The following is a 22,849-nucleotide window of genomic DNA, read 5'->3' on the forward strand; positions in this document are numbered from 1 at the left end:
TATTGCCTTCACTCCCTCTGGATCAGAAAGCAGGTTGTTGCTGAGAGGGTTGAATTCCTCTTGGAGTTGTTAGTTCATTACATTTTTACATTTTCTGGCTCTGAGTAGCCCACATGGTATTTGACATTCCCCCGTGCCTGGTTGGTTAATTTTGTAGAATTAGAGTTTCCATCTTCTGGGAAGTGTTTCTGACATTCATTAATTTTTAAGTGAAGAAATCTTGCATTTCCAAAACTTTAAAGTCTTCTTTAAATATGTACCTGATTGTCACTAAATATTTATGAGGCTTTTTATTATGAAAATTTTTAAACATACTAAGAATAGAGAGAATAGTATGATGAATCACAGCATAACTGACATATAGCTCCATGAATTATCAGTTCATGGCCAAGTAAGTTTTATCTATACCCTCCACTTTATTTTGAAGCAAGTTCTAGATGTCATATTATTTTGCTCTAACTCATTTTTATTTACAAAGTTACTATTAGATTTTTGGATACAATTTCTACCACAATAGGATTTTTACTGATCAGGAAAATTGAAGCAAAAGAGATTCAAAGAACAATTAAAGCAGAAGTATAATTCAAGAATATTGCAATTCATTCATCAATAGATTTGTCATGCTAATAATCTCCTTAGCGTAAACATTTTCTTCTGTTCTCTATGTACAGACAGAGAAATTTTTTTAAGGAAAAACAAGAAACAAGGTGCAGAACAGTGTAAGAAAGTCACAGGTGAATAAGTAAATAGTTTGTTATTTTTTTGTATATACACAAAAAATACTTGAAGATTGCACAATAAAATAATGAAAATGGTTAATTAGGGAAGGGGGATGAGGTGGATAAGAATGGTGGGAGGACTAGGACTTTTTTTTCTTTTAGAGACAATGTGTTGCTGTGTTGCCGAGGCTGATCTGGAACTCCTGGCCTCAAGTGATCCTCCTGCCTCAGCCTCCCAAAGTGCTGGGATTATAGGCATGAGCCACCACTGCACCCAACCTGGGGACTAGGATCTTTTAATCTATACAGTTTGGTGTTTTTATTTTTGAACCATGTAAGTAAGCTTCTTTAAAAATAATTTTTTTTCTTCTAGCATGCTATCACTTTCATGGAAAAACTAAGAAATTTCTATGATAAAATCAGCTTGAAAGTATGATAAGCTAAATATAAAGCCCTTGTCATTTGGACAAATAGCTACATGTTTTTTGTTTTTGTTTTTGTTTTTGTTTTTTTCCACAAATTACCTGACTTTAATCTGTCATCTCTTTCTGCAGTAGCCTTAACCCTCAAACTTCAAGCAGGGTTTAAAAACATGTGTATTTTAAGTGTACTAGTTCTCAAACATCATAGTTTCTCATTCTTAGACCTTCCTCCTTCCCTCAGCTCAACAAATAGTTCTAGTTTCTAGTTTAGTCTTGTTTGGCTTAGCTCAGCTAATTCTCCCAGTCTTTGTTCTTACTCCTTCCTTAGAATCTTGTGATGACAGCTCCCATGCCCCACTCATGTTTCCATTTAGATATTTTCTTTTCTTTAAAAGAAAAAGTATGTCCAGAAAGGATGGACTTCAGACAAACTGAGTGCCAAGGGTCCTGTGTATTCTTACTGTCAGCTCAAGATTTAACAGGTATTCATCCCACAAGAACAGCTGCTCCTCAAGTCTGGGGTTTAGAGCAGTTTCATTCACATGCAGTTTATTAAGCACCTAGTATGTGTCAGGCACTGTGATTGGTGCTAGAAATACAGAGATGAAAATATTCCTGCCCTAGGAATTCTGAGTCTAGCAGCGGGTACAGACAAGAATGCAAAGTTATAAAACAATGGATTAAATATTGAGATTGAGGTCAGAAGGACCTGGTTCAGGTTGGGGAGTGGGTAGGGGGGTGAGATTGGTGGGGGTGGTAAGGGAAGCTTTCAGAAGAACCAATATGCATTAGAGTAAACTGGGTCTTGGAACATGAATAGGAGGTAGTCAAGTCTTTAGTAAGGGACATAGAATGGACCCAAGTAGAAAATATGAACAATGGTCTAGAATTCTAAATAATGTTTTAGTGTGTGAAATCATATATATTATCACTAGAGGATAAAGTACAAGGCTGGGAGAAGCAGTAGAGAAAGCTTGTAGATGATGCAGGGAACTTTTCCTTATCTTGTCATGCCCTTGGGGATCCCATCCTTTCCTAACCCAGAAGCCAGGGGAGGGATTCCCATATCATTTTAAGTCCTCAAGGAGAAGACACAATGTCTGTGTTACTTGGGATATAATCATTTCCCCCGAGTGCCATGCAGAAGAAAGGTGGATGATGGTCACAGACTTCTATGGTTGGCCAAACTCCATCCTTTCCCTCATTCCCATTGCTAATGCCCCTGAACTTTTGCAGCAGCCTGGATTTAGGTAGTTGAAGACAAATGCAGAAATATTCCCAGTCACCCTTTGTTCAATGAAGGGTCAGCCTTCTCCCTGCCCAGATTTATCCGGTATAGAGTCTTGGAAATTTCCATTGAGTTGCAAATATCCCCTGGGACTCTTAGGAATGATCATTATTTTTTCTGTCTCTATGGTCTTATTTTCTTACCATCTAGGTAACCTTTCTCCAGAAAGCACTACTGCTAGCTGGGTTCCTGATGTCTGGGTCAATCATCATCTGGGGCATCTCCGCTGGAAAATAAAGTTATACATGAAGGATCCTACCCTTCAATAGATGGATTGATTACAAACCAATGACTTCTTCAGCCTTCTCCTACTCTGCACTCAGACTAATGCCAGGAGTCAGGTAGGATGGGGTCTAAAAGAAGAAAACTGACACTTTATGCAAAAAAAAAAACCTATTAGCAAAAAAGTGAAGACATGGTAATAATAGGTAAGTGTACTAAGTCTTTTCAAAGGTGGGAGACGAATGATGTAACCCCTCCATATTCACCACTTGCCTTCCAGCCCCATATTGTTCTTGTAGTAACATATCTTGGAGCATTGTTGAGATAATTCTTTTGCTTGAAGTGTGCCTGCTGAAGCCTAAGACAGTGATCACATTGTACAAGACATTCTTTCTACGGGGAGGGAAAGGTGGGCCTGATGGCTGACTTGCTCATGACCACATGAAGGGGCAGCTTGATCCAGCCTCCTTGGGATCAGAAAGCCTCCTGTTCCCAAGGTAAAACAACAGCATCTGAGGAAATATATCAGTGAGGAAAGCCTAAGAGAAAAAGCAGATAATCCAAGTTTTCTTTGTTCTCCCAAGTGCTTTGCACATCCTCTGTAACTCCAAGGATGCCAGGCTATTGTCTGCCTCATGGTACATGGTACAGGGTGTGGGAAGGACTCCAGGATGGAGCAGGACATTGAATCATAAAAAGGAAAAGAAAAATTTTTCAGGATTATCCCCACCCTCCTGGAGACATCAGGGGTGTTCAGGAGTTGGTAGGAGAAATTCCTTCCATATTTAGTGTTGGGACTCATCTTTCTGTCACTTAAGATATAGTTTAGATTCAGTTCAATTGAGTGTTTTCACAGAGAGCAACAGAGTGCCAGAAAGAGTCTCCTTTGAAGTGACCAGTCCCATCTCGTTGCACTCCACCTTCTTGTTCTGTGTCTTCTCTCCTATCAAAGGCATACTCCTTTTCTAGTATTACTTTAGGCATCACCTTTCTCCAGAATACTACCTGTCTCTCTGAGTCTCAGTTTGGTTCCCTTTCTATGGCCACCAAGGTAACTTATTCTTACCTGCAGCATTCCATCTGTCACACATCTTAAATTTTTCTGTCATTCTTATTAGGTAGTGAGCTACATGAGAGTAGTGACAAAGTCTTCCTTTTATCTAAATAACCAAGTACAGCAGCATCTGGTATATAATAAACACAGAGAAAAAGTTGAATGACTTTGCTGACAATAAGGCAATTTCTATAGAAGTTGGAGAGAGAGACTCTGAGTGACTCCTTAGGGAGAAAGACCACAGAATTGCTTTATCCTCAACAAAAGGCACAAAAATTTTCCTATTTACACCGGTGGGACCCACAGGTAAGAAATTGTAAGTAAAGAGCCTAATGCTTCCTGGGAACAAAGACCGTTGGGATGTGACAGAGAACAATAGGGCTGACAGAGAACCAAGGGTCTTAAGATCAATTCTTCTGCATTGCATGGCTGAAGGGAAGCAGTATTTTTCCTGATAACTGAGGCATTTTTAAAAGAAGGTTTCCAAATGTCATTGATTTGATTTTTCTAACTGATGGTGACCCTCAGAACTGAAAGGACTTGAGTAAAAGAATAGGAAGTTAATTTTTTATTTCATTAATAATTACAACCAGAAACTAATACTTTTGTCTCTGACAAATTATCTAATGGAGCCCAAGTTTGTGAAATGGCCTTGGATTTGTAATTCAATAAGGTAAATATCATGGACTGAAAAAGCTTAAGGAACTCATCTTATTCCCCAAAATACTTATCTTGAAGTTGACACAAAATAAGTAGGTGTGGATAACTGACAGACTGATTGATTGAATGAATCAATGTAGTTTATATCTATTCTCCCTTTTTCACGTGGCATAACTTGCTTTAGAAAGCACTTTGTATGGCAATTGAGTTCAGTTAGGCCTTTGGGTTATTGGGAAAATTCTCCATGAAAAGGGTAATTTCATATAATAGACACACTAATGGCCTGGATTCTTATGACTCTTCGTACAGCTGGATAGTTAATGTACAAACAAGGGCTAGATTCACTGATAGTCTCCCAAGGGTAGTAGCAAGCCAAGACCAGACTCTGGTGTCCTAACTTATAGCCAAGGGCTTTCTCTGCCACCTTATCTGTCAGTTAAGTGCTGGAAACTCTTTTAAGTCCTTCGCACTATTATATCATTAGCTCCTTATAGCATTTACAATCGAGGAGCACAGAGTTAAGTAACCTTGCCACGGCTATTCAGCCAGTAAGTGGAGACGCAGGAATTCAAAGCTAGGCAGTTTGGCTCAAGTTCTGATCCTGGTTGAATGGTAATCATATTCTTCACAAAATCATTGTTCTGGTATTTTTGCCTACCTCAGATGCTCAGTGATATTGTTATTATAATAATGAGCTATCTTAATTTAGATCTGAGAACAGGAGATATGAAGATGGAGACTCCCGACATTTTCATACCTAAGTTTCAGCTACCCTTTATAGAAAATCTTCTCAAGCTCTAAAATCCATTCGATGATAACTTCAGGTGCTTCAAATCTTAACAGGATCTGTGATTGGAGAAAGTGGGGATATGTGTGCCATACCATGATAAAATAAGTCTCAGAAGTGTTAAGAAGAGGACCTGCTGTCACCAGGATCATGTTTCTATTGCTGCACAGGTGGAAAAGATAATGGCTCCTGATGGGAACCAGAGTAGCGCTACAGAGTTCGTCCTGGCAGGGTTCCCAAATCTCAACAGCACGAGAATGGAACTGTTTTCTGTGTTCCTCCTTGTCTATCTGCTGACTCTGACAGGCAATGTGTTGATCGTGGGGGTGGTAAGAGCTGATACTCGCCTACAGACCCCCATGTACTTCTTTCTGGGTAACCTGTCCTGCCTAGAGATTCTGCTCACTTCTGTCATCATTCCTAAGATGCTGAGCAATTTCCTCTCAAGGCAACACACTATTTCCTTTGCTGCATGTATTACCCAATTCTATTTCTACTTCTTTCTTGGGGCCTCTGAGTTCCTACTGTTGGCTGTCATGTCTGTGGATCGCTACCTGGCCATCTGTCATCCTCTGCGCTACCCCTTGCTTATGAGTGGGGCTGTGTGCTTTCGCGTGGCCTTGGCCTGCTGGGTGGGGGGACTGCTCCCTGTGCTTGGTCCCACAGTGGCTGTGGCCTTGCTTCCTTTCTGTAAGCAGGGTGCTGTGGTACAGCACTTCTTCTGTGACAGTGGCCCACTGCTCCGCCTGGCATGCACCAACACCAAGAAGCTGGAGGAGACTGACTTTGTCCTGGCCTCCCTTGTCATTGTATCCTCACTGATGATTACTGCTGCATCCTACGGCCACATAGTCCTGGCTGTCCTGCGCATCCCCTCTGCTTCGGGCCGTCAGAAGGCCTTCTCTACCTGTACCTCCCACCTGATGGTGGTGACCCTCTTCTATGGAAGTGCCATTTTTCTCTATGTGCGGCCATCACAGAGTGGCTCAGTGGATACTAACTGGGCAGTGACAGTGGTAACCACATTTGTGACGCCACTGCTGAATCCATTCATCTATGCCTTGCGTAATGAGCGAGTCAAGGATGCTTTGAAGGACATGTTTAGGAAAGTGGTAGGAGACATTTTAGGGAATCTTTTCCTTGATAAGAGACTCAATAAGAAAACGGTAAGGTGAAAGTGAAGAAACTCAGCAGCTTGTTTTATATCCAAACATTCTCCATTGTTACTCTCCTTCCCATCATCATCATGGACATCACCAAAGAACTGTATTCTGGAACCATTAATAAACTCCAAAGTCATCAAACCTACCCTTCTTCTCTTTCAGGCAAATCCTTGACTCCATATCATACCTAATAATAATCCATATTATTAATATTATTGATACATCATGATCAGTATCATCATCACTTCATAAGACCTTCCAACCTGTGAGATCCTAACCTTAGGGTCCATGGTCACCTGGGAAATCTTAGGATGGGTTTCAGAAAATTTATAAGCCCCATAGGTATCTAAATTTTATGTGTTTGAACATATATGCATTTTGTCTGGAAGGAGGACCCACAGCTTTAATCCAATATTTGAATCTGTGTGTGCACTCTCCTCGAAAGTTAAAACTGATTAAGCATCTCAGTAGAACCTTCCAATTGTTTATGCAAATCAAGAATTTTAAGAAAAATTTCCTCAAAACCATAAAAAGAAATAAAAATAAATAGACTATCTGAACATTTTTGTATACATTTTCCAGGAAAAAAAAAATGACATTTACTACGAGATGGAAAAAAGGTGAAGCAAATTTAATAAAGAACTTAATCACTTCTCTATGGCAATTCCACCTGCCTTTGGAAAGCAAATTAATGAGGGATTATTTCATAAATAATAGCATCTAATTCATACTTTATTATACAAAGATGAGTTAAAGGCATCACTTGTTTTGTCATTGGATTATGTCCCTTTCATTTGTTTATCTTTTTGCATTTTTATATCTATTGTCTTAAATCTTTTGTTTTCAGTAAAATTGGGATTGGGATGAGGAGCTTTAATATCAGAGTTAAGAATGCCAACTGTTGTTGTACCTGCCAAGAACCAGACTTGTAAATTTTATCTACTTCATTGGATATATGAAAAGAGACTGGGGATTCCTATTTGCAGTGTCCTTGGAATGTTGGGAACAGATATTCATTCATTTATTCATTCATTCATTCAAAAAAGGTCTATTAGGCATCTTTGTTGAATACTGTAATACACTAATATGTGCTAGATGAACAAGAAATGGTTCCTAACCTCAAACATCTTGGACTTTAGAGGGGAGGACTAAGTGACAAATAATCATTCAAGGGAACAGAGATGATGAGCAGGTTTATAAAAGGACATTGGAGATCATATGAAAATTGATTAACCCTTCCTAGTGTATTCTCTTACTAGAGAAGTTTCACGGAGACCATCATTCATTAAACAGGAATTAATGCCATGTTGAAGTGTGTTTATGTACATAAGAACAATGTACAAAAAAATCGTAAATAAATATCAAGGTGGGAGCAGCATGCTAAACTCAAAATAGTGCTGCAAAATTGGCAAACTAAGCATTAGCATCGAAAGAGATGGCCATAAGCTTCAGTGAGCATGGGAAATAGTAATGCTTTCATCTAGTTCTATTAGTAATACACACAAACACACTAAAATTTTTTATTTTAAAAGATTTCTGAGTACTAAAGGAATGGCAAGAATGATCAGTGATTTGAGAGGCAAAAAGAACTCTTCTGACTGGGCGCAGTGGCTCACACCTGTAATCTTAGCACTTGGGGAGGCCGAGGAGGAGGGAGAATTGCTTGAGGTCAGGAGTTGGGGACCAACCTGAGTGAAAGTGAGACCTCATGTCTACAAGAAAAAAAAAAAAAAAGAAAGAAAGAAAGAAAGAAAGAAAGAAAGAAAGAAAGAAAAAGAAAATATTAGCTGGACATGGTGGTGTGTGCCTGTAGTCCCAGCTGCTCAGGAAGCTGAGGCAGGGGATCAATTGAGCCCAGGAGATGGAGGTTGCAGTGATTTAGAGGTGTTGCCCAAAGAGGAGAGATAGAATTGCCTTAAAAATTACCTCATTTTGGCCTGGTGGGGTGGCTCACGCCTGTAATCCTAGCACTCTGGGAGGCTGAGGCAGGAGGATCCCTAGAGGTCAGGAGTTTGAAATCAGCCTGAGCAAGAGCAAGACCCCATCTCTACTAAAAATAGAAACAAATTAATTGACCAACTAAAAATACATAGAAAAAATTAGCCGGGCATGGTGGCACATGCTTGTAATCCCAGATACTCGGGAGGCTGAGGCAGAAGGATTGCTGACGCCAGGGCAACAAAGTGAGACTCTGTCTCAAAAAATAAATTAATAAATAACTACCTTGTTTTATGGAACACAAAACCCTGAAGTCCATCTCAGTCACTGGCCAAAGAGAGGAATCTATGTAACAGTTTATAGCATTTCTGGGAGTAATCACTACCATATTGTGACAATAAAGCATGTTAAAACCATCTATTTTCAAAATTTGTTTTATTTTACAATGATGTCAATTTTGGGGGGAAAAGAAGGAGAAACCTTGGAAAGGACAAACATGATCAGATGACACGGAGACCTTGTCAAAGATTCCTGTGTACAAGCAGTTTAGAAAGACAAGCAAGTTCGAAGGGCCTTATCCTTCCAGCAGTTCATAGCGTGTGTGACTCCTACATACCAGAATGGAACCACGCTCAAGGATTATAGGCAGAGGCCTAACAGTAGAGCAGGCTGGTTTTTCAGGTGAGCAATCAAAGAATACTAAAGGGTCTGGGTGGATTCTTGCCACAAATGGCAAAGAATGACTATCACTGTGTTATATTGCGTTTTGGAAAATAACACCCGGAAATAATGAAGTCGTGCTCCCTTTGAATGGAATGGATGCCTGTGCCCTCTAAGCCCTAGGGTTCCCCGGGCCGCGACTCAGCGTTCCAACGACTGCGACAGCGCCTGCAGCCGAGGGGTAGACAGTCCCAGAGAGCCGAGAGCGCAGTCCCGCGCTGCAGACCAGGCCCAGGGGCAGAGCAGGGGCTAGACTCCGCACCCCCACGCCGGGTCACCGCGGAGACCAGGGCCTCAGGAAGCGGGTTCTGTCGTGGCGTGTGGCCCCAGCGTACCTCCAGGTACCAATCTTTCCTATGCAAGGTGCCTACTGAGAAGTGCACCCATTTGTTTCACACTAAGTGCCTGGGGAAGAAGTGCCAGAGCAGGCCACGCCTCACAGAAGAGCCTGTCAGAGCCAGACTGGGAGCTCCATCTGCGATGAAGCCCTTGGCCCCTGGTAGCATCTTCGTTGCTCATGAATCTTTCGATAGAAGCGGCCATTTTACTCAACAGTCTCATCTCGAAACAGGTCGAAGTTGAAAGGGGTTTCGGCCGACCTAGCCTTGGGCGGCGGCTATTGCGTCTTTCGGTGACTGTTGTCTCCAAGGGGGAAGGAAAACGATAGACACAGGGCTCGTCCGGGATTTGAACCCGGGGCCTCTCGCACCCAAAGCGAGAATCATACCACTAGACCAACGAGCCAGGATTAGGAGACAATTTTTCCCTAGGAATATTCATTTATCCTTCTAGTTGTAGCATGGCATTCACTTGATTCTTCTGAAAAGCCCAGTGATTTTCTCTAGACCACAGGAGAGTCACGATGCAGATTCAAAAGGACCTGAGCATCAGCGTTCCTAAGGTAAAAATGTCCATTGCAGGATTCCGACTAAGCTGTGAGTGGATCAGGAGGTCTGGGTACTTGCAGGGTTAGGACCAGAATCATTTCAGGTGGCCTGGGGTTACAGGACACAGGAAAAACAAGGATGACTGATTGGCAGAGGGAAGAATTTGAACCAATGTTCCCAAAGAAGCTAAATTCTAAAAGTCACTATCTTAGATCACTTGGCTACAGCACCTCACACTTCACACGTGTGCTTTTGCCATTTCCTTTCAGCTTGATTTGTTTAACCATGTAAGTCTAGATTTAAGGCGCCTTTCAAAGGTGCACAGGAAGTGTCACTGGGATAAAGTTGCTCACTTCCTATTACTCTCTTCTGTAGAAAGCAGCCCACTTCTCTATCATCCAAAAGGTAATGGGTGGGTTGGAAAGGGATGGGGTTATTCTTACTCTACAGTCTCTTCTGCTTGGGGAACGAAGTTCTGGGGCTCTAGCTTTAACTTCCCCAGGGCAGAGAAGTGTCGGCCTTGGTCACATTGCTTACCTTGCACTGAGCACTTTCCTGGTACATGGGAGGAGTCCGGAATGAATGTGAATGAATGACTGGACCTCATGGACTAGGCGCCAGACTCGGGGGAGGCTGAGTCCCAAGGAGTGAAAGGGAGAAGAGAAGCTCTCCCTCTTCAACCTTTCTGTGCAATGCCATTTTCTATTTGTTCTGGACTTCAGGTTGGCAGCTTGGAAGAGCCTGGAGGCCAAGAGAGAAGCTCTGGCCCTGACTCCAAGTTGTTAAAAAGAGGAGCATTAAAGGACCAAGGAAAGGGCTGGTCACCTTCTAGCCAGCGTCTGCTTCAGGTAACCTAGAGGAATCTGTGACAGAGCCTGACTCCACTGAAAGGTGTGGTGAGGCCCAGATGCCTGCACGTCCAAACTGTCTGGGACCCAAACTCTGAAGATCTGAGTGGTACGTCCTGTGTTTGGAGAAAGCCCCTTCCATTTTATAAACAACCCCAATCTTAGTCTAAGACAGCCGGAGCAATTATAATACTTCCATAAGAATCCAAGCAGGTTAGGGAGACTGTGGCTGATGCCATGTCTTGCATACTTCTCTTCTGTAAGGAACTGCATGCACCCTGGCCCTGGTGTCATTGAGCTCTGTGACTTCTAGGGCTGAGGCTGAGGAGCATGTACTGTGGGCACTACCCCTCCAGTGACTTGCACTCCAGTTTGGACTTAGTCAAGAAAATGTTTCTCTCTTATATGTAAAGAGGTACTTCCTTCCAAACAAATTTCTTTGCATTTTAATTATATGTTAAATTTTATTTAGACATAAATCTCATTTACCTGGGATTTTATGAATTTAACAGATTCAATGTAAACAAGTGGGGCGCACGGCGGCTCCATAGCTCAGGGGTTAGAGCACTGGTCTTGTAAACCAGGGGTCGCGAGTTCAAATCTCGCTGGGGCCTTGTGACAAATTTGTTTTCCAGGTTACAAAAGGGAAGATTTTTTTCATTTTTATCCACTGTACAAACACCAATTTTAAAGATAGGAAACACTTCATGATCTCTCCGTGAAAGTCAGATCCTGGAAATTTGGGACGAAATACCACAGCATCGGGGTTCCTGCGATTGGTCCAGGGAAAACAAGTGTTTGTACCCTTCAGTAAGAGGGAAGGAGCTAGATTGCTCACGTCTCCGGGAGAAAAATTCTGGAGCTGGTCCATACCTCTGTGTTTGTGGAAGAGATTAGCCTCAGCCTGCTGACAGCCGTGACCCCTGGAGTCCCGCGCACTTCCCCACTTGCAGCCTGCCCTGGCAGCCTGCTCCTGTGCTCCTGGCGCGAGAACCCGGGCAGCCTGCTCCTGAAGCTACGCGGATACACCCCAATCCAGGTGGCTTCTGCCCTGCTTCTAGCCTCACTTCTTCCGATGCAGACCTCTAGTCCTACTGCCTCTAGACGGGTCCCGAGATTCACTCTACTATGGACTCGGCTTTCTGGAGACCTCTTGAACTCTAATCTGAGCCCAAGGCTCGAATACAAAAGGAATCAGGACACCCACCGGCTGCTACAAATGCACAAAAACCTACACTAACACACGTGCTGAAATGCACAAAAACCTACACTAACACACGTGCTGTTTACCTTTCGATAGCTCAGGCGGTAAGGCGTGGAACTCTAGGGGTTGTAACTGCTAAAGTCCTTAGGTTCGATTCTGGCTTCTTTCTCCAGTCCTCCACTCAATACCCAGAGGGTTTTACATCCTCTTAACCCCAATGGCCAAGAAGCATTTGTTTTCATTCGATTTTCAGGCAATAAAAGAACTACATTTTGCTTGCCATGAACCTTAATTTTGTGTGTCCTCTTTTGTGATCCTGCAGTCGATGTGATTCTATTTTCTCACAAGATGTGAATTAAGGAAGTTCTTTTTAGGTTTGAATCTGTTATCTCTTAATCCGTAAGACTAGCTAGCACTGATTGAATATTGGGTAACATCCCTTAATCTTAACCCCATCCCTACACTTTCTCATTACCCTAGATAATTCATACTAGGTAATTCAGAGTCTAAGGAGAAATACTTTAGAAAGAACTGCCCTTTAAACCAATGTAAACAAACAATACCAAGAGAATAAGCAATGCAAAAGGTCAAGTATGCATATGAAAAATATTCCTTCCTCAATAAAAAAAGAAATACTATATTAAAGCCAGGGAATATTATTTCGTCATCAAATTGGACAAGAATACAGTGACAAAAATACAATGTCACTGCTTTCGGCAATTGGGCATTATAAATCAAGAACTTTAAAAATACATTTTATTTGATCAAGTACTCTATTTCCACTTTTAGAAATTTATCATTCAAAAATGAAAAATGGAAATATGCCAACATATGTTTATCTGTGGGTGATTGTTATTCTTTATACTTTCATGGATTTCTCAAAATGTGCCACTTGTATACATTACATTAAAAAACAGATTTCTATTTTATAAAAATGAACCTTAAAAACCAGTTTCTTACAAAGCTAAATATGTTTCCCATACAATCCAGCAATCACACTCCTAGGTACTTACTCAAATGAGCTAAAACTTATGTCTATACAATAACCTGCGCATTAATGTTTATAGCTATCAAGATATAAAAAGACATGGAGGTAAACTTACATGCATATTACTAAGAGAAAGAGACCAATCTGAAAAGGCTTCATAGTGTATGCTTCCAACTTTATGACATTCTGTGAAAGACAAAAGGGGAGCAGTTTCCAGGAGTTAGGGGGAAGGGAGGGATGCACATGTAAAGCATAGAAAAATTTTAGGGCAGTGAAACTACTCTCTGAGGTACTGTAATGTTGGATACATGTCATGATTTATTTGTCCAAACCAACAGAATGTACAACCCGAAGGGAGAACCCAAATGTTCTTTGGTTAATAATGACGTATCAGTGTTGGTTGTAACAAATGTACCACCTGGTGCAGGATGTCATGGTGAAGGAGGTGTGTGTGTGTGTGTGTGTGTGTGTGTGTGTGTGTGTGTGTGTAGGGAGGGAGGGTGTGTATGAACTCTCTGTACTTTCCAATCAATTTTTCTGTAAACATAAAACTGCTCTTAAATGTAAAGTGTACTAATATTTTTTTAAAAGATGACTTATGTAATTCACAGTTTAGTTGAAGGAACAAAATAGATAATGCTGTGTTGCTTTACTGATACCACTAGTAAGCATTTACAAACAATACATATATGGGAGAACATTCAGGGCAATGAAGTGATCAGCATGGTGAAGAAGGACTAACCTAAAGAGAGCTTCCTGAAGTTGAATTTTTAGCCAGAATTTGACAGGAATATTGATACATGCTTACGTGAGTGAGGGAGCTTTTTGATATGTATATGTGGTGGGAGAAGTGGGTGAAAGAGTGCCAGGGAGAAGTAGGGGATGCGGGTGTGGCAAGGGTGGCAGAGTGGAGCTGGAGGAGTAGCAAGGGACGTCAAGAGGAACAAGAGGAGGAGATAGAAGGAAGGATAGGGGTTCGGGATCATTTTAGTGGTGGCAAAGGTGATGTGGGCAGGAAAAATGTAGGGTGGACAGTGGCAAGAGTGGATACAGAAGCAAGCAAGCATCCTTCCATCAACAAGGAGATGGAATTGACTAGAACTAAGGGACAATCCAAACAAAAGCACTCCAAGGTGGTGCCCTTGAGAGTGACATTAGTGAATGTGGAGGGTACTGGAAAAAGATCTGCTTGGGGAGGAGTGAGTGAGGTAGGGAAGGGAGATGGAGTGGTGGCCTAACAGGAGCCATTCTCTAGGCAACCGAAAACATCCAAGTAGGGAGATAAGGTTTCTGAGAGTTATTAGAGGGAGATGAACAGAAACACAAAAATTAAATTGGTCTCAGGACAATGCACAGAATTAAATTTCAGGAAGAAGGAAAAATAAACAATTGGAAGATAGAAAAATTGCCTGTTAAGAAGGAAAGGACAGAGGCCGAGGCGGGCGGATTGCTCAAGGTCAGGAGTTCAAAACCAGCCTGAGCAAGAGCGAGACCCCGTCTCTACTATAAATAGAAAGAAATTAATTGGCCAACTAATATGTATATAAAAAAATTAGCCGGGCATGGTGGCACATGCCTGTAGTCCCAGCTACTCGGGAGGCTGAGGCAGAAGGATCTCTCGAGCCCAGGAGTTTGAGGTTGCTGTGAGCTAGGCTGACGCCACGGCACTCACTCTAGCCTGGACAACAAAGCGAGACTCTGTCTCAAAAAAAAAAAAGAAGGAAAGGACAAGTGATATGGAAATTATGTAAATAGGGAATTTTAGAGAAATGTCCACAAATATAAAGGCCTTTTTTTTTTTCACTAAGCACTGGAAGCAAGGAAGCTTGGTCTCTCAGGGCTTCTTTTGTGAAGAACTTGGGAGCCCATGATATTTCTTGGTGAGAAGTGGATGAAAGGAAGGGAACTGGTCTGAGGAGGAGTCACCAAAGTAAATAGAAGGTGTCCTGAGAGGACATGGGAGAGGATTTTGAATGAGAAGAAGGAAAGATATAAAAAGGAGGTCAGAATCAAAAAATGACATGAGAAAACTTAAGACCTTGGTTCTTGCACAGAGTCCTAGTTCTCTGCCCTGTTCTTGTTTTGTTTTGGTTTTGTTTGTTTTCATTCATTCCTCATGACACTGTAAGGAAATTCTCTAGTTCCTTGAGGAAGCTGTCTGGGAAAACCCACGAGAACTACTGTAGGTAGGTAACAAGGGCTGTAATGGCTGAAAACTGCAGTAGGACAACCATTCTGAGATGACAGCATTCAATAGGCCCTGAGTGTATTTCCCCCTCTTTCCCTCAGTGGGTTAGGTTCTATGCAAGCATTGCAGATGGGTGGCTCAGAGACCTAGGCAGTCTCTAAGGTAAGTAAATTCACTGGGAAGAGGCAGGAGGGGGCTAAGCCCACAGCATTCACATCACTGCCCCCAAGGCGGAAAGTACAGTGTCAGGCAACAGCCAGCATTGCTTTGGAATCACAACCCCCCCTGCAAAGTCAAAATCAATGTAACTGTTTACTTGTCCCCTCCCAGCTCCCCATGAAGTATTGACGCTTCAGTGAGAGCTTGAACCCTGCTAAATTTGGGCTTTCTACGTTCATTCATTCATTCACCACATTCAATGACAAAAGTATTATGATTGGAACCAAAATAAGGTCTGCGCAGAGCATTTCGGGAGCACAGAGCTGCAGCTCCTAAATCATTGCGGGCGGCAGGCTGATGGGGGCGACGGCCCTGGGATTGGGGAACCTACAGCCTTGAGGGCACATGTGGCCTTCTGGACACTTGAGTGCGGCTTTTTGACTGAATCCAAATTTTACAGAACAAATCCTTTTAATAATTTGTTCTGTGAAGTTTGGATTCGGTCGAGGGGACGCACTCGGGGATCTGGAGGGCCACACTTGGCTTGAGGCCGCAGGTTCCCCACCCCTTCCTGACAAGAAGGTGCCTAAACCAGATAATCAGAATAATTCAATGTCAACCGAGGTTTTAGAAGAGGACCGAAAGCATTCCCTATCGCAGGAACACAGGGTGATGATGCAAAAGTTTGTACACAAAGCAAGTTGGTACAATAGCAAGTCTGAACAGAAATGAGGTTACCCTGCAGAACCCGAACAATTTAAGCAAGAAACTGAGACAAACTGAGCTACGAATGACCTACAGAGTTCAGAGAGAATCCGATCCTGGATGATCTGGAAAGGGGATTTAAATTTCCTTTTGATCACTTAGTAGTTTGGAATCCGATCCTGTATGATCTGGAAAGGGGATTTAAATTTCCTTTTGATCACTTAGTAGTTTGGAATCTCGGCTGCACTAAAACATACCACTGGCAGTGATGGGATTCGAACCCACGCCCCCGAAGAGACTGGAGCCTAAATCCAGCGCCTTAGACCGCTCGGCCACACTACCACACATGTGAAAATGGCTTGCAATTAATTCCTTCATTTCTAAGCATTTTGCCCCAGCGTATCAGTGCAAAATTCTGAATTTTCTTTGCTTGACGCAGAACTTACCTATACCATTTCTATTCTTCCCTAGGGATCTGAGCAACTTTGGGGAAAGGAGGAATCCGCATTCTCACACACCCTGAGAAGTGGGCTATAAGGTAATCAAAAATTATTAGCGTGAATGTCCGTGGAAGGTTTGTATCTTTTCTTTAACCTAGACGATAAGACACAGAAAGAAAAAAAAAAAATCCCACGAATGACTTGCAAGTTATTAGAGGAGATTGAATAATAAAAAAACTGTTGGGTCGTTGGTCTGTGGATTCGAGTAGCGCTTAGAGTGCGTGAGGGCGAAGTTCAGATCTCCGGTATTAGGAGCCCTTCGGTTCCCAGGTCTGGAAAGCCTGGCACCGCGCTCAAAGGAAGCTCCCTGGTCGCTTCCTCCTGCAGCTGGAGAAAGGCGAGGTCGGGGCTGACTGGCGGCGCTGCCCACTCGGCAGACAGACCCACGCCCACGCCCGCTGCTGCAGCACCTGGACCATCTCCCCTTTACTGTTTCTTTCGAAAAGAGCACAGGGAAAGTTGGGAGTTTCGGAGGTGATATCCGAGGTCTCCCGCACCCAAAGTGGGAATCACTGACCTTCCAACGAACCCCACTCGGCGCAAAGCCCTGGATTATGTATCATTAATAACATTGACGTTCTTCTTTGCTGAGTTTCTGCTTGGCCGTCTCTTGGCCTCTGGATCCAGAGCTTTTTTCTAAGAGTCTAATTCAAGTTTCCTAATTTGAAGTGCTCCTTCCGTCCCCCACCTCGATCACTCCAAAAACCACACTATCTCTCGCCTCTCCTTGCCAAAGCCTCTCTGAAATCTCTCCCCAGCCCCTGGTGGCTTGAGGGAGCGGGGGTCGGGGGTCGGGGGTCAGGGGTCGGGGTGGGTGGACAGGGACCGAGTGTTCTTTCCGATCTTGCCCTGGGCGAAGGTCCTGCTAGTTCACGGTCACCGCGCCCAGGAGCATGGGGCGGAGAGCAGAAAAGAAGTTCTGGAAAAGTAGCTGAGCAGTGGGTCTCAGAGCAACGCGGAACACGGCACAATAGACATGTGTTCTGGAACCCAGGCGGGGAGGCGGGGGCAGCGCAGGAAGGAGCCGGAATGGTCGGAGGTCAAAGGTCGGAGGCAGGCTCCCCAGTGCCCCAGTGGCCGCCAGTCCCGACGCCTGGCTGTGCCCTCCTTCCCCCACCTCCCCAACACACCGCGTGTGAGCGCCTCCTCCTCGCCCTCTGGGGTCCCCTCTCTGCTGCCAGTTCACAGGCATTCTGAGCTCCCAGGTGGAAGCCGGATGTCCACCGCAGGCCCTGACCAGTTCTCCCTCTCCCTAGAAGCTACAGGAGTCAGGAGTGAGGCTCGGAGGCGGTCAGCACCCAAGGCCAAGGTGTAGTCTCTTGCAGGTTTCGAGTCTCGAGTCTCTCGCCGGATGGTCAAAGATATGGCTTCCTACCTCACTTTAGGGTGAGTAATTCAAATATCTGTCGCCAACCCTTTTGGCTGAATGTAGGACTTCTAAGAAATTTCACTTTGCGTTTTCACTCTTTGGTGGAACCCTGAGAAGAAAAGGAGTGTGAGCTTACCCACGGTTTCTGTTAACTACGTATGTGTTAGGTTTTTTTTTAATATGGAGATTCTTATGAGATGTAAGTGACCTGAGCCTTTCTTAATCTTTTTTAGTGCCAAATCAGGCAATAACAGGAACCAGTCAACAAGAAAGAACCCTGGTCATTACAGCAGAGCTCCCTTTTGATCCTGGAATAATGCATGTTCAAGTTCACCAAACTGACACACTTCAAAGCCCTTTCTTATCAAGAGAGAAAGTACCACTCTCTTATACTCCTGGCTGAAGTTTCTTTATTAACAAGTGGGCATAACTTCTCCTATTCAAACATCCATATTGCTTGAGCACCCATTGCCTGCCTTGCACTCACTGCATCCTTCAGTGGAGAGAGGAGCCTTGGTCTGTTCTTCTCAAGAAGTTGATCACAGGTTGGATTGTCCAGTTCAAACAGGAAGTGCCCTGAGACCCACAAGCCAGCTGTCTCAGCTTTCCTCGTAGAATGCCAACTTTGCTGCATATATAATTGCCCAGTATCTGAAGCAAATGGGTAGCCACTCCTTTGGAAAAATGCCTGCTACAGATCCATGCAGAGTGTTTGTCTGGCACATAGCTATTCCTTCAATCTCCAGTTTAGAATGCTAGTATTCTAGGTTCTAGCATTCTGCAATATTGCTGGAGAGTTTGATCTTGAATGTTCTGCTATCCATACCTTATTAATAGTCCAGATGATGAAAATCTATAGACAAGTGAGATAATTTACTTTAAGGCCTTAATACTCAAACTGTGATCGGGGACCAGCAGATCAGCATCTCCTGGTGGAGTATTTGAAATGCAGACTCTCAGGCCTATTGAATCAGAATCTTAAAAAGCTCCCCAAAAATTAGAGTATAAATTAAATTTTGAGAAGTACTCTATGTATCAAGTACCATATGGTCATTAAAAACATTTAAAAGGTCCCACCAGAATCTTTCTGGATCAGTTTCACAGAAGACAATTGCAATGTAAAGCTCTGTCCCTAGCTCCAATAGAGAGTCATCCAGCTATTGGACTGAGGACCCCTTCTGCATGTGCAATAAAATCTTGCTAAAGATTAAATACTAGTAAATAATATATTTTTGATGAATGTATAAGATAGTCCTTTTAGTATTTATTGAACCCCTACTTAAATATTTAGGTCTTACATGGTCTCGCATGTTTATCATCACACTGATCATCATAGTAATGCAAAGTGCCGTGGTATACTTTCAAGTTTTCTAAAGTAAATGCTCAAAAATAAAGGAGGGAAGGGAAATCTTTTTCCTTATTTTCAGCAGGGAGATTTAAGCCTCTTATTTTTAAATTGCATTTGTCTTTACAATGTTCACTGGACTTCACTGGAGAGATGGGACAATAGGGACTTCATGGAGCAATCTTACAGAATTAATCACCTCAGCAAGCTTCAGGTGAGAAGAAAAGCAATCCTGAACTAGGGCCTAGTCAACAGGAATGGAAAGCCAGGAGGTTCTTTGGGACTTGGAAATAGAATCTTCTTTTGGCTTTTCAGGATAGCACACAACCCATTTCACATCCACCAAATCTATGCTAACCATTTGCTTATGGGAAGGTGAAGAAGACAAACGAGGTTATTATCGCTGCTCAGTGGGAACTTTTCATTGAATAAAAGAAAATATCTTCTTTACCTTTTGTAATATATACCATATAAACCTAAAAGAATGAATGCACACACACACTATGATAAGGTGATAACACAAGAAATAACCAATAATCACCAGAGTTCAACCTCAGTTTCCCGAAGGTAAGAGGTCTGTAGAAGTCTGAAGAAAATAACTTTGAGAAAGCACAAATTGAGGCAAGTACATTTTTTTTTTTTTTGGCTTAAGCTTTGCAAATCCATGTTCTTTCATATTCGAGATAAATAATCTATTTATCTCAGAAATCAGTATGCCTACCATAATTTGTCCTGGATGTCGTCACTTGAATAATTGGTTGGACCCTGGCAATTGTGTCTACTTTTTTGATATTGATATTTCTGACTTTAATGTTACTTTATAGTCTATGAAGCTGAGAATTCCAAGGTCTCCACCCAAGGATGACATGATAGTCTCCTTTTGTGAACGAAAGCCCCTTGAATAGTAAATAGTGTGCTTTCATGCAAATAAATAAAAGAATCTTATTAGATTCATTCTTCCTGCTTGGGTTGCTAAGAATTCAGTCCTACTTAGAGCCTAGATAATCTTCAGACTTTTTTTTTTTTTTTTTTTTGAAGCAGGTAGCAAGGAGGAGGGTTCAATTTCCTTTTTTTTTCTTTTTATTTTTTTACTACTCTGTCACCCTAGGTAGAATGCAGTGGCATCATTGTAGCTCACAGCAACCTCAAACTCCTGAGCGCAAGCAATCCTCCTGCCTTGGCCTCCCAGAGTGTTGGGATTACAGGTGTGAGCCATCACATCTGGCCAAGTTCTTCAGACTATTAAGTCTCTGTAGTAGTGTTCTTGACAAAAAATATTTAAGCTGAATCTAATTATGAGGAAATAACCAAAAGTTAAACTGAATCTAATATAATGAAATAATCAGAGAAATTCAGAATGTGAGATTTCCTAAAAGACAGTTGCCATGAAAAAGAAAGACTGAGAAAAGGGGAAGTTTCTAGATTAAAATAGACCAAAGAGACATCACAACTAACTACCTCGAGAAAAAAGAAACACAGTTTGAGTCCAAACCTTTTTAAATGGGAGGAAGAGCAATTAGGGAAATTTAAATATGGGCTATATGTCCATTAGATTATATGGAACTATTATAAATTATTTTGGGTGTAATATGGTACTAAGATTATGCTCTTATTCTTAGTTCTTATTTTTAGGAGATCCGTGTATGAAATATTTGGGTGTGAAGGGAGATGGGTATATAAAGAGGGGCTTGGAGGTAGGGAGAAAGCAAATGTGGCAAATGTTAATAAATGGTGTTCTAGGTAAAGGGTATAAGGGTTTCATTGCACTGTTTTTTCAACTTTTCTTTAGCATGTGAATATAAAAATGGACAATAGCCAGACCACATATAAAAATAAAACTTCGACCTATAATCTTCAGCAACCAGCCCAGGAAATCAATCCATAGTGACCGGCCCAGAAAGCCAGCTGACATCTATAAGTTAGACTTGTAGGAAGAAAGATCACTGCCTCTAGCAACCAGCCCAGGATGCCAAACAATAACCTCTGTGACAATCAGTCCCAAATGGCTAGGCATTGATTATTAACTAACAGCTTCCCTAATATTTATCCCTGCTTCCAACTTAGGACCAACTAGAGAAAGCCAAATAATATACCCCTAACAAGAGCATAGGATGCCCTACTTCTAGTTAACCCGCCTACAGCTTCCCCACGCCACAGCCACCCATCAGGGCATCCTGAAGTCTTGCCTGTGTCCACTATAAAGCTTCCCACTCCTCTGCCTGCCTTTGAGTCTCTGCCAAAACACAAGTGGTGGTGGCAAACTTCCTTGCTATGGCAAGTTCTGAATAGCCTTTGCTGGTTCTCATTTAGTTGGTGTTCATTTATTTCCACACTAGGATTAAAGATTTTCAAAATAAAAGTTGAAGGGAAATGGAAGAATTACAGAAACATTTTTTAAAAGTAATTTTGAAATAGAGAAGCACTAAGAATGGGCTGGAACACAACCATATTTGATGTTGTTCTCTAAGTTTAAAAAATTCACAGGGAAGGGGCTCTTGGAATCTCTTGGAGTCAGACAGGCCAACCTGAGTGAACTGTAGGCTTGGAAGGGTGGGGGAAAAGGTAAGAGGTGCCAAGAATATGATCAGAGAAAGATAAGTCAAGAGATGAGGAGAACAATAGGATGGAAGGGGTAAGAAAGCTGTTTGAGAGATAGTTTTGACTCTTTATTGATTTTGCCTATTGTCAGTCTCTCCAAAAATAATAATAATGAAGATCACAATGACAGTAATAATAATGAACACTCATTTCCAAAACACAGACACTGAGACTTGGCAAAGTTAAACAATTGACCCAGGTTTTTTCTTACCACTGCACCACCTACTCAGTGTCTAAACTTTCCAACATTCATATGTCATCTATGATCCAAAGTTTGTTTTAATTCAATTTTCCTGTGCTAGAAAAAAGGCAGACAACCTGCCATTTCCTTAAGTTATGAGGCCTGTCTTTAGGCCCAAAGAGATCATCTTTTCTACAGTGAAGTGTCTTGTGTAAGCAAATGGAAGATAGAGACTCAATTCTTGATTCAGCAGTAAAACAAAGTCTTGTAGTTCTCTTGGGGGCAATGAAGGCTGGTGTAGAAAGACTGAGGTTTAAACATCTAGGAGTATTGGGAGGAGCAGGCCTTACCAGGCCACACAAGATCCTGCTACCTTTTCTCCACTGTAGAGAGTACATATTCACCTTAGGACAACACTGTGAGGTCTCTCAGTTACTCAACACTGAACCAACAATATCTGTTACGAGTGACTTCTTTTGCCCATCTAAAGGCAAATAGAACACTTTTCATCCTTAAAAATGTGTAAGGTCAGTGGCACTATGTTTTATATTTACATAATGAAAATTAAAGAAGACATTGAATCATAAGCTTATAGATTTCTTACAAACTTTGTGATCTTGAACAAATGAAAGCCTTAAAGAATACTGGGTACAAAAGCAGACCTATGGGCAGAAGGTCTAAATCCTACTAAACTATGTTGATTCACTTCTTGGAGTTGCATAAATCAGTGCTTTTTCACCAATATTCTCATTCAGGGCTGTATTTGCAGTAAGAAATACGTACAAGACTTTTCTTAGTTAAATGAAATTTTAGTTCCTGTTTACCACATTATATAAACCAAGTTTCTAAAAACTGAAAACAATTCTTTCTTAAAAATCATATTATTTTCATACCAACGATGTGT

General features: G+C 42.0%; 1 protein-coding gene, 1 long non-coding RNA gene and 3 other non-coding genes across 5 annotated transcripts; 3 read left to right on the forward strand and 2 right to left on the reverse strand.

The window, feature by feature from the left end:
* The first annotated feature begins 5,281 nt into the window (after positions 1–5,281).
* On the forward strand, positions 5,282–6,453 carry OR6S1 (olfactory receptor family 6 subfamily S member 1). The gene has a single exon (XM_076003629.1). The coding sequence runs from the start codon at positions 5,335–5,337 to the stop codon at positions 6,325–6,327; it is 993 nt and encodes a 330-aa protein (XP_075859744.1). The 5' UTR covers positions 5,282–5,334; the 3' UTR covers positions 6,328–6,453.
* A 3,192-nt stretch (positions 6,454–9,645) lies between these two features.
* TRNAP-UGG (transfer RNA proline (anticodon UGG)) lies at positions 9,646–9,717 on the reverse strand. The gene has a single exon. It is a non-coding gene; the product is annotated as a tRNA-Pro (tRNA).
* Positions 9,718–11,249: 1,532 nt separating this feature from the next.
* Positions 11,250–11,322, forward strand: TRNAT-UGU (transfer RNA threonine (anticodon UGU)). The gene has a single exon. It is a non-coding gene; the product is annotated as a tRNA-Thr (tRNA).
* Positions 11,323–16,212: 4,890 nt separating this feature from the next.
* Positions 16,213–16,294, reverse strand: TRNAL-UAG (transfer RNA leucine (anticodon UAG)). Its single transcript has one exon. It is a non-coding gene; the product is annotated as a tRNA-Leu (tRNA).
* A 1,177-nt stretch (positions 16,295–17,471) lies between these two features.
* LOC142871391 (uncharacterized) lies at positions 17,472–18,208 on the forward strand. Its single transcript, XR_012919640.1, has 2 exons — positions 17,472–17,838; positions 18,055–18,208. It is a non-coding gene; the product is annotated as an uncharacterized LOC142871391 (long non-coding RNA).
* The last annotated feature ends 4,641 nt before the right edge of the window (positions 18,209–22,849 follow it).

Source organism: Microcebus murinus, chromosome 6 (assembly GCF_040939455.1).
Source record: "Microcebus murinus isolate Inina chromosome 6, M.murinus_Inina_mat1.0, whole genome shotgun sequence".
Lineage (NCBI taxonomy): Eukaryota > Metazoa > Chordata > Mammalia > Primates > Cheirogaleidae > Microcebus > Microcebus murinus.

What these genes read in the sequence shown, in the direction of transcription:
- OR6S1 (XM_076003629.1), top strand. Translation starts at nt 5,335, where the DNA reads ATGGCTCCTGATGGGAACCAGAGTAGCGCTACAGAGTTCGTCCTGGCA.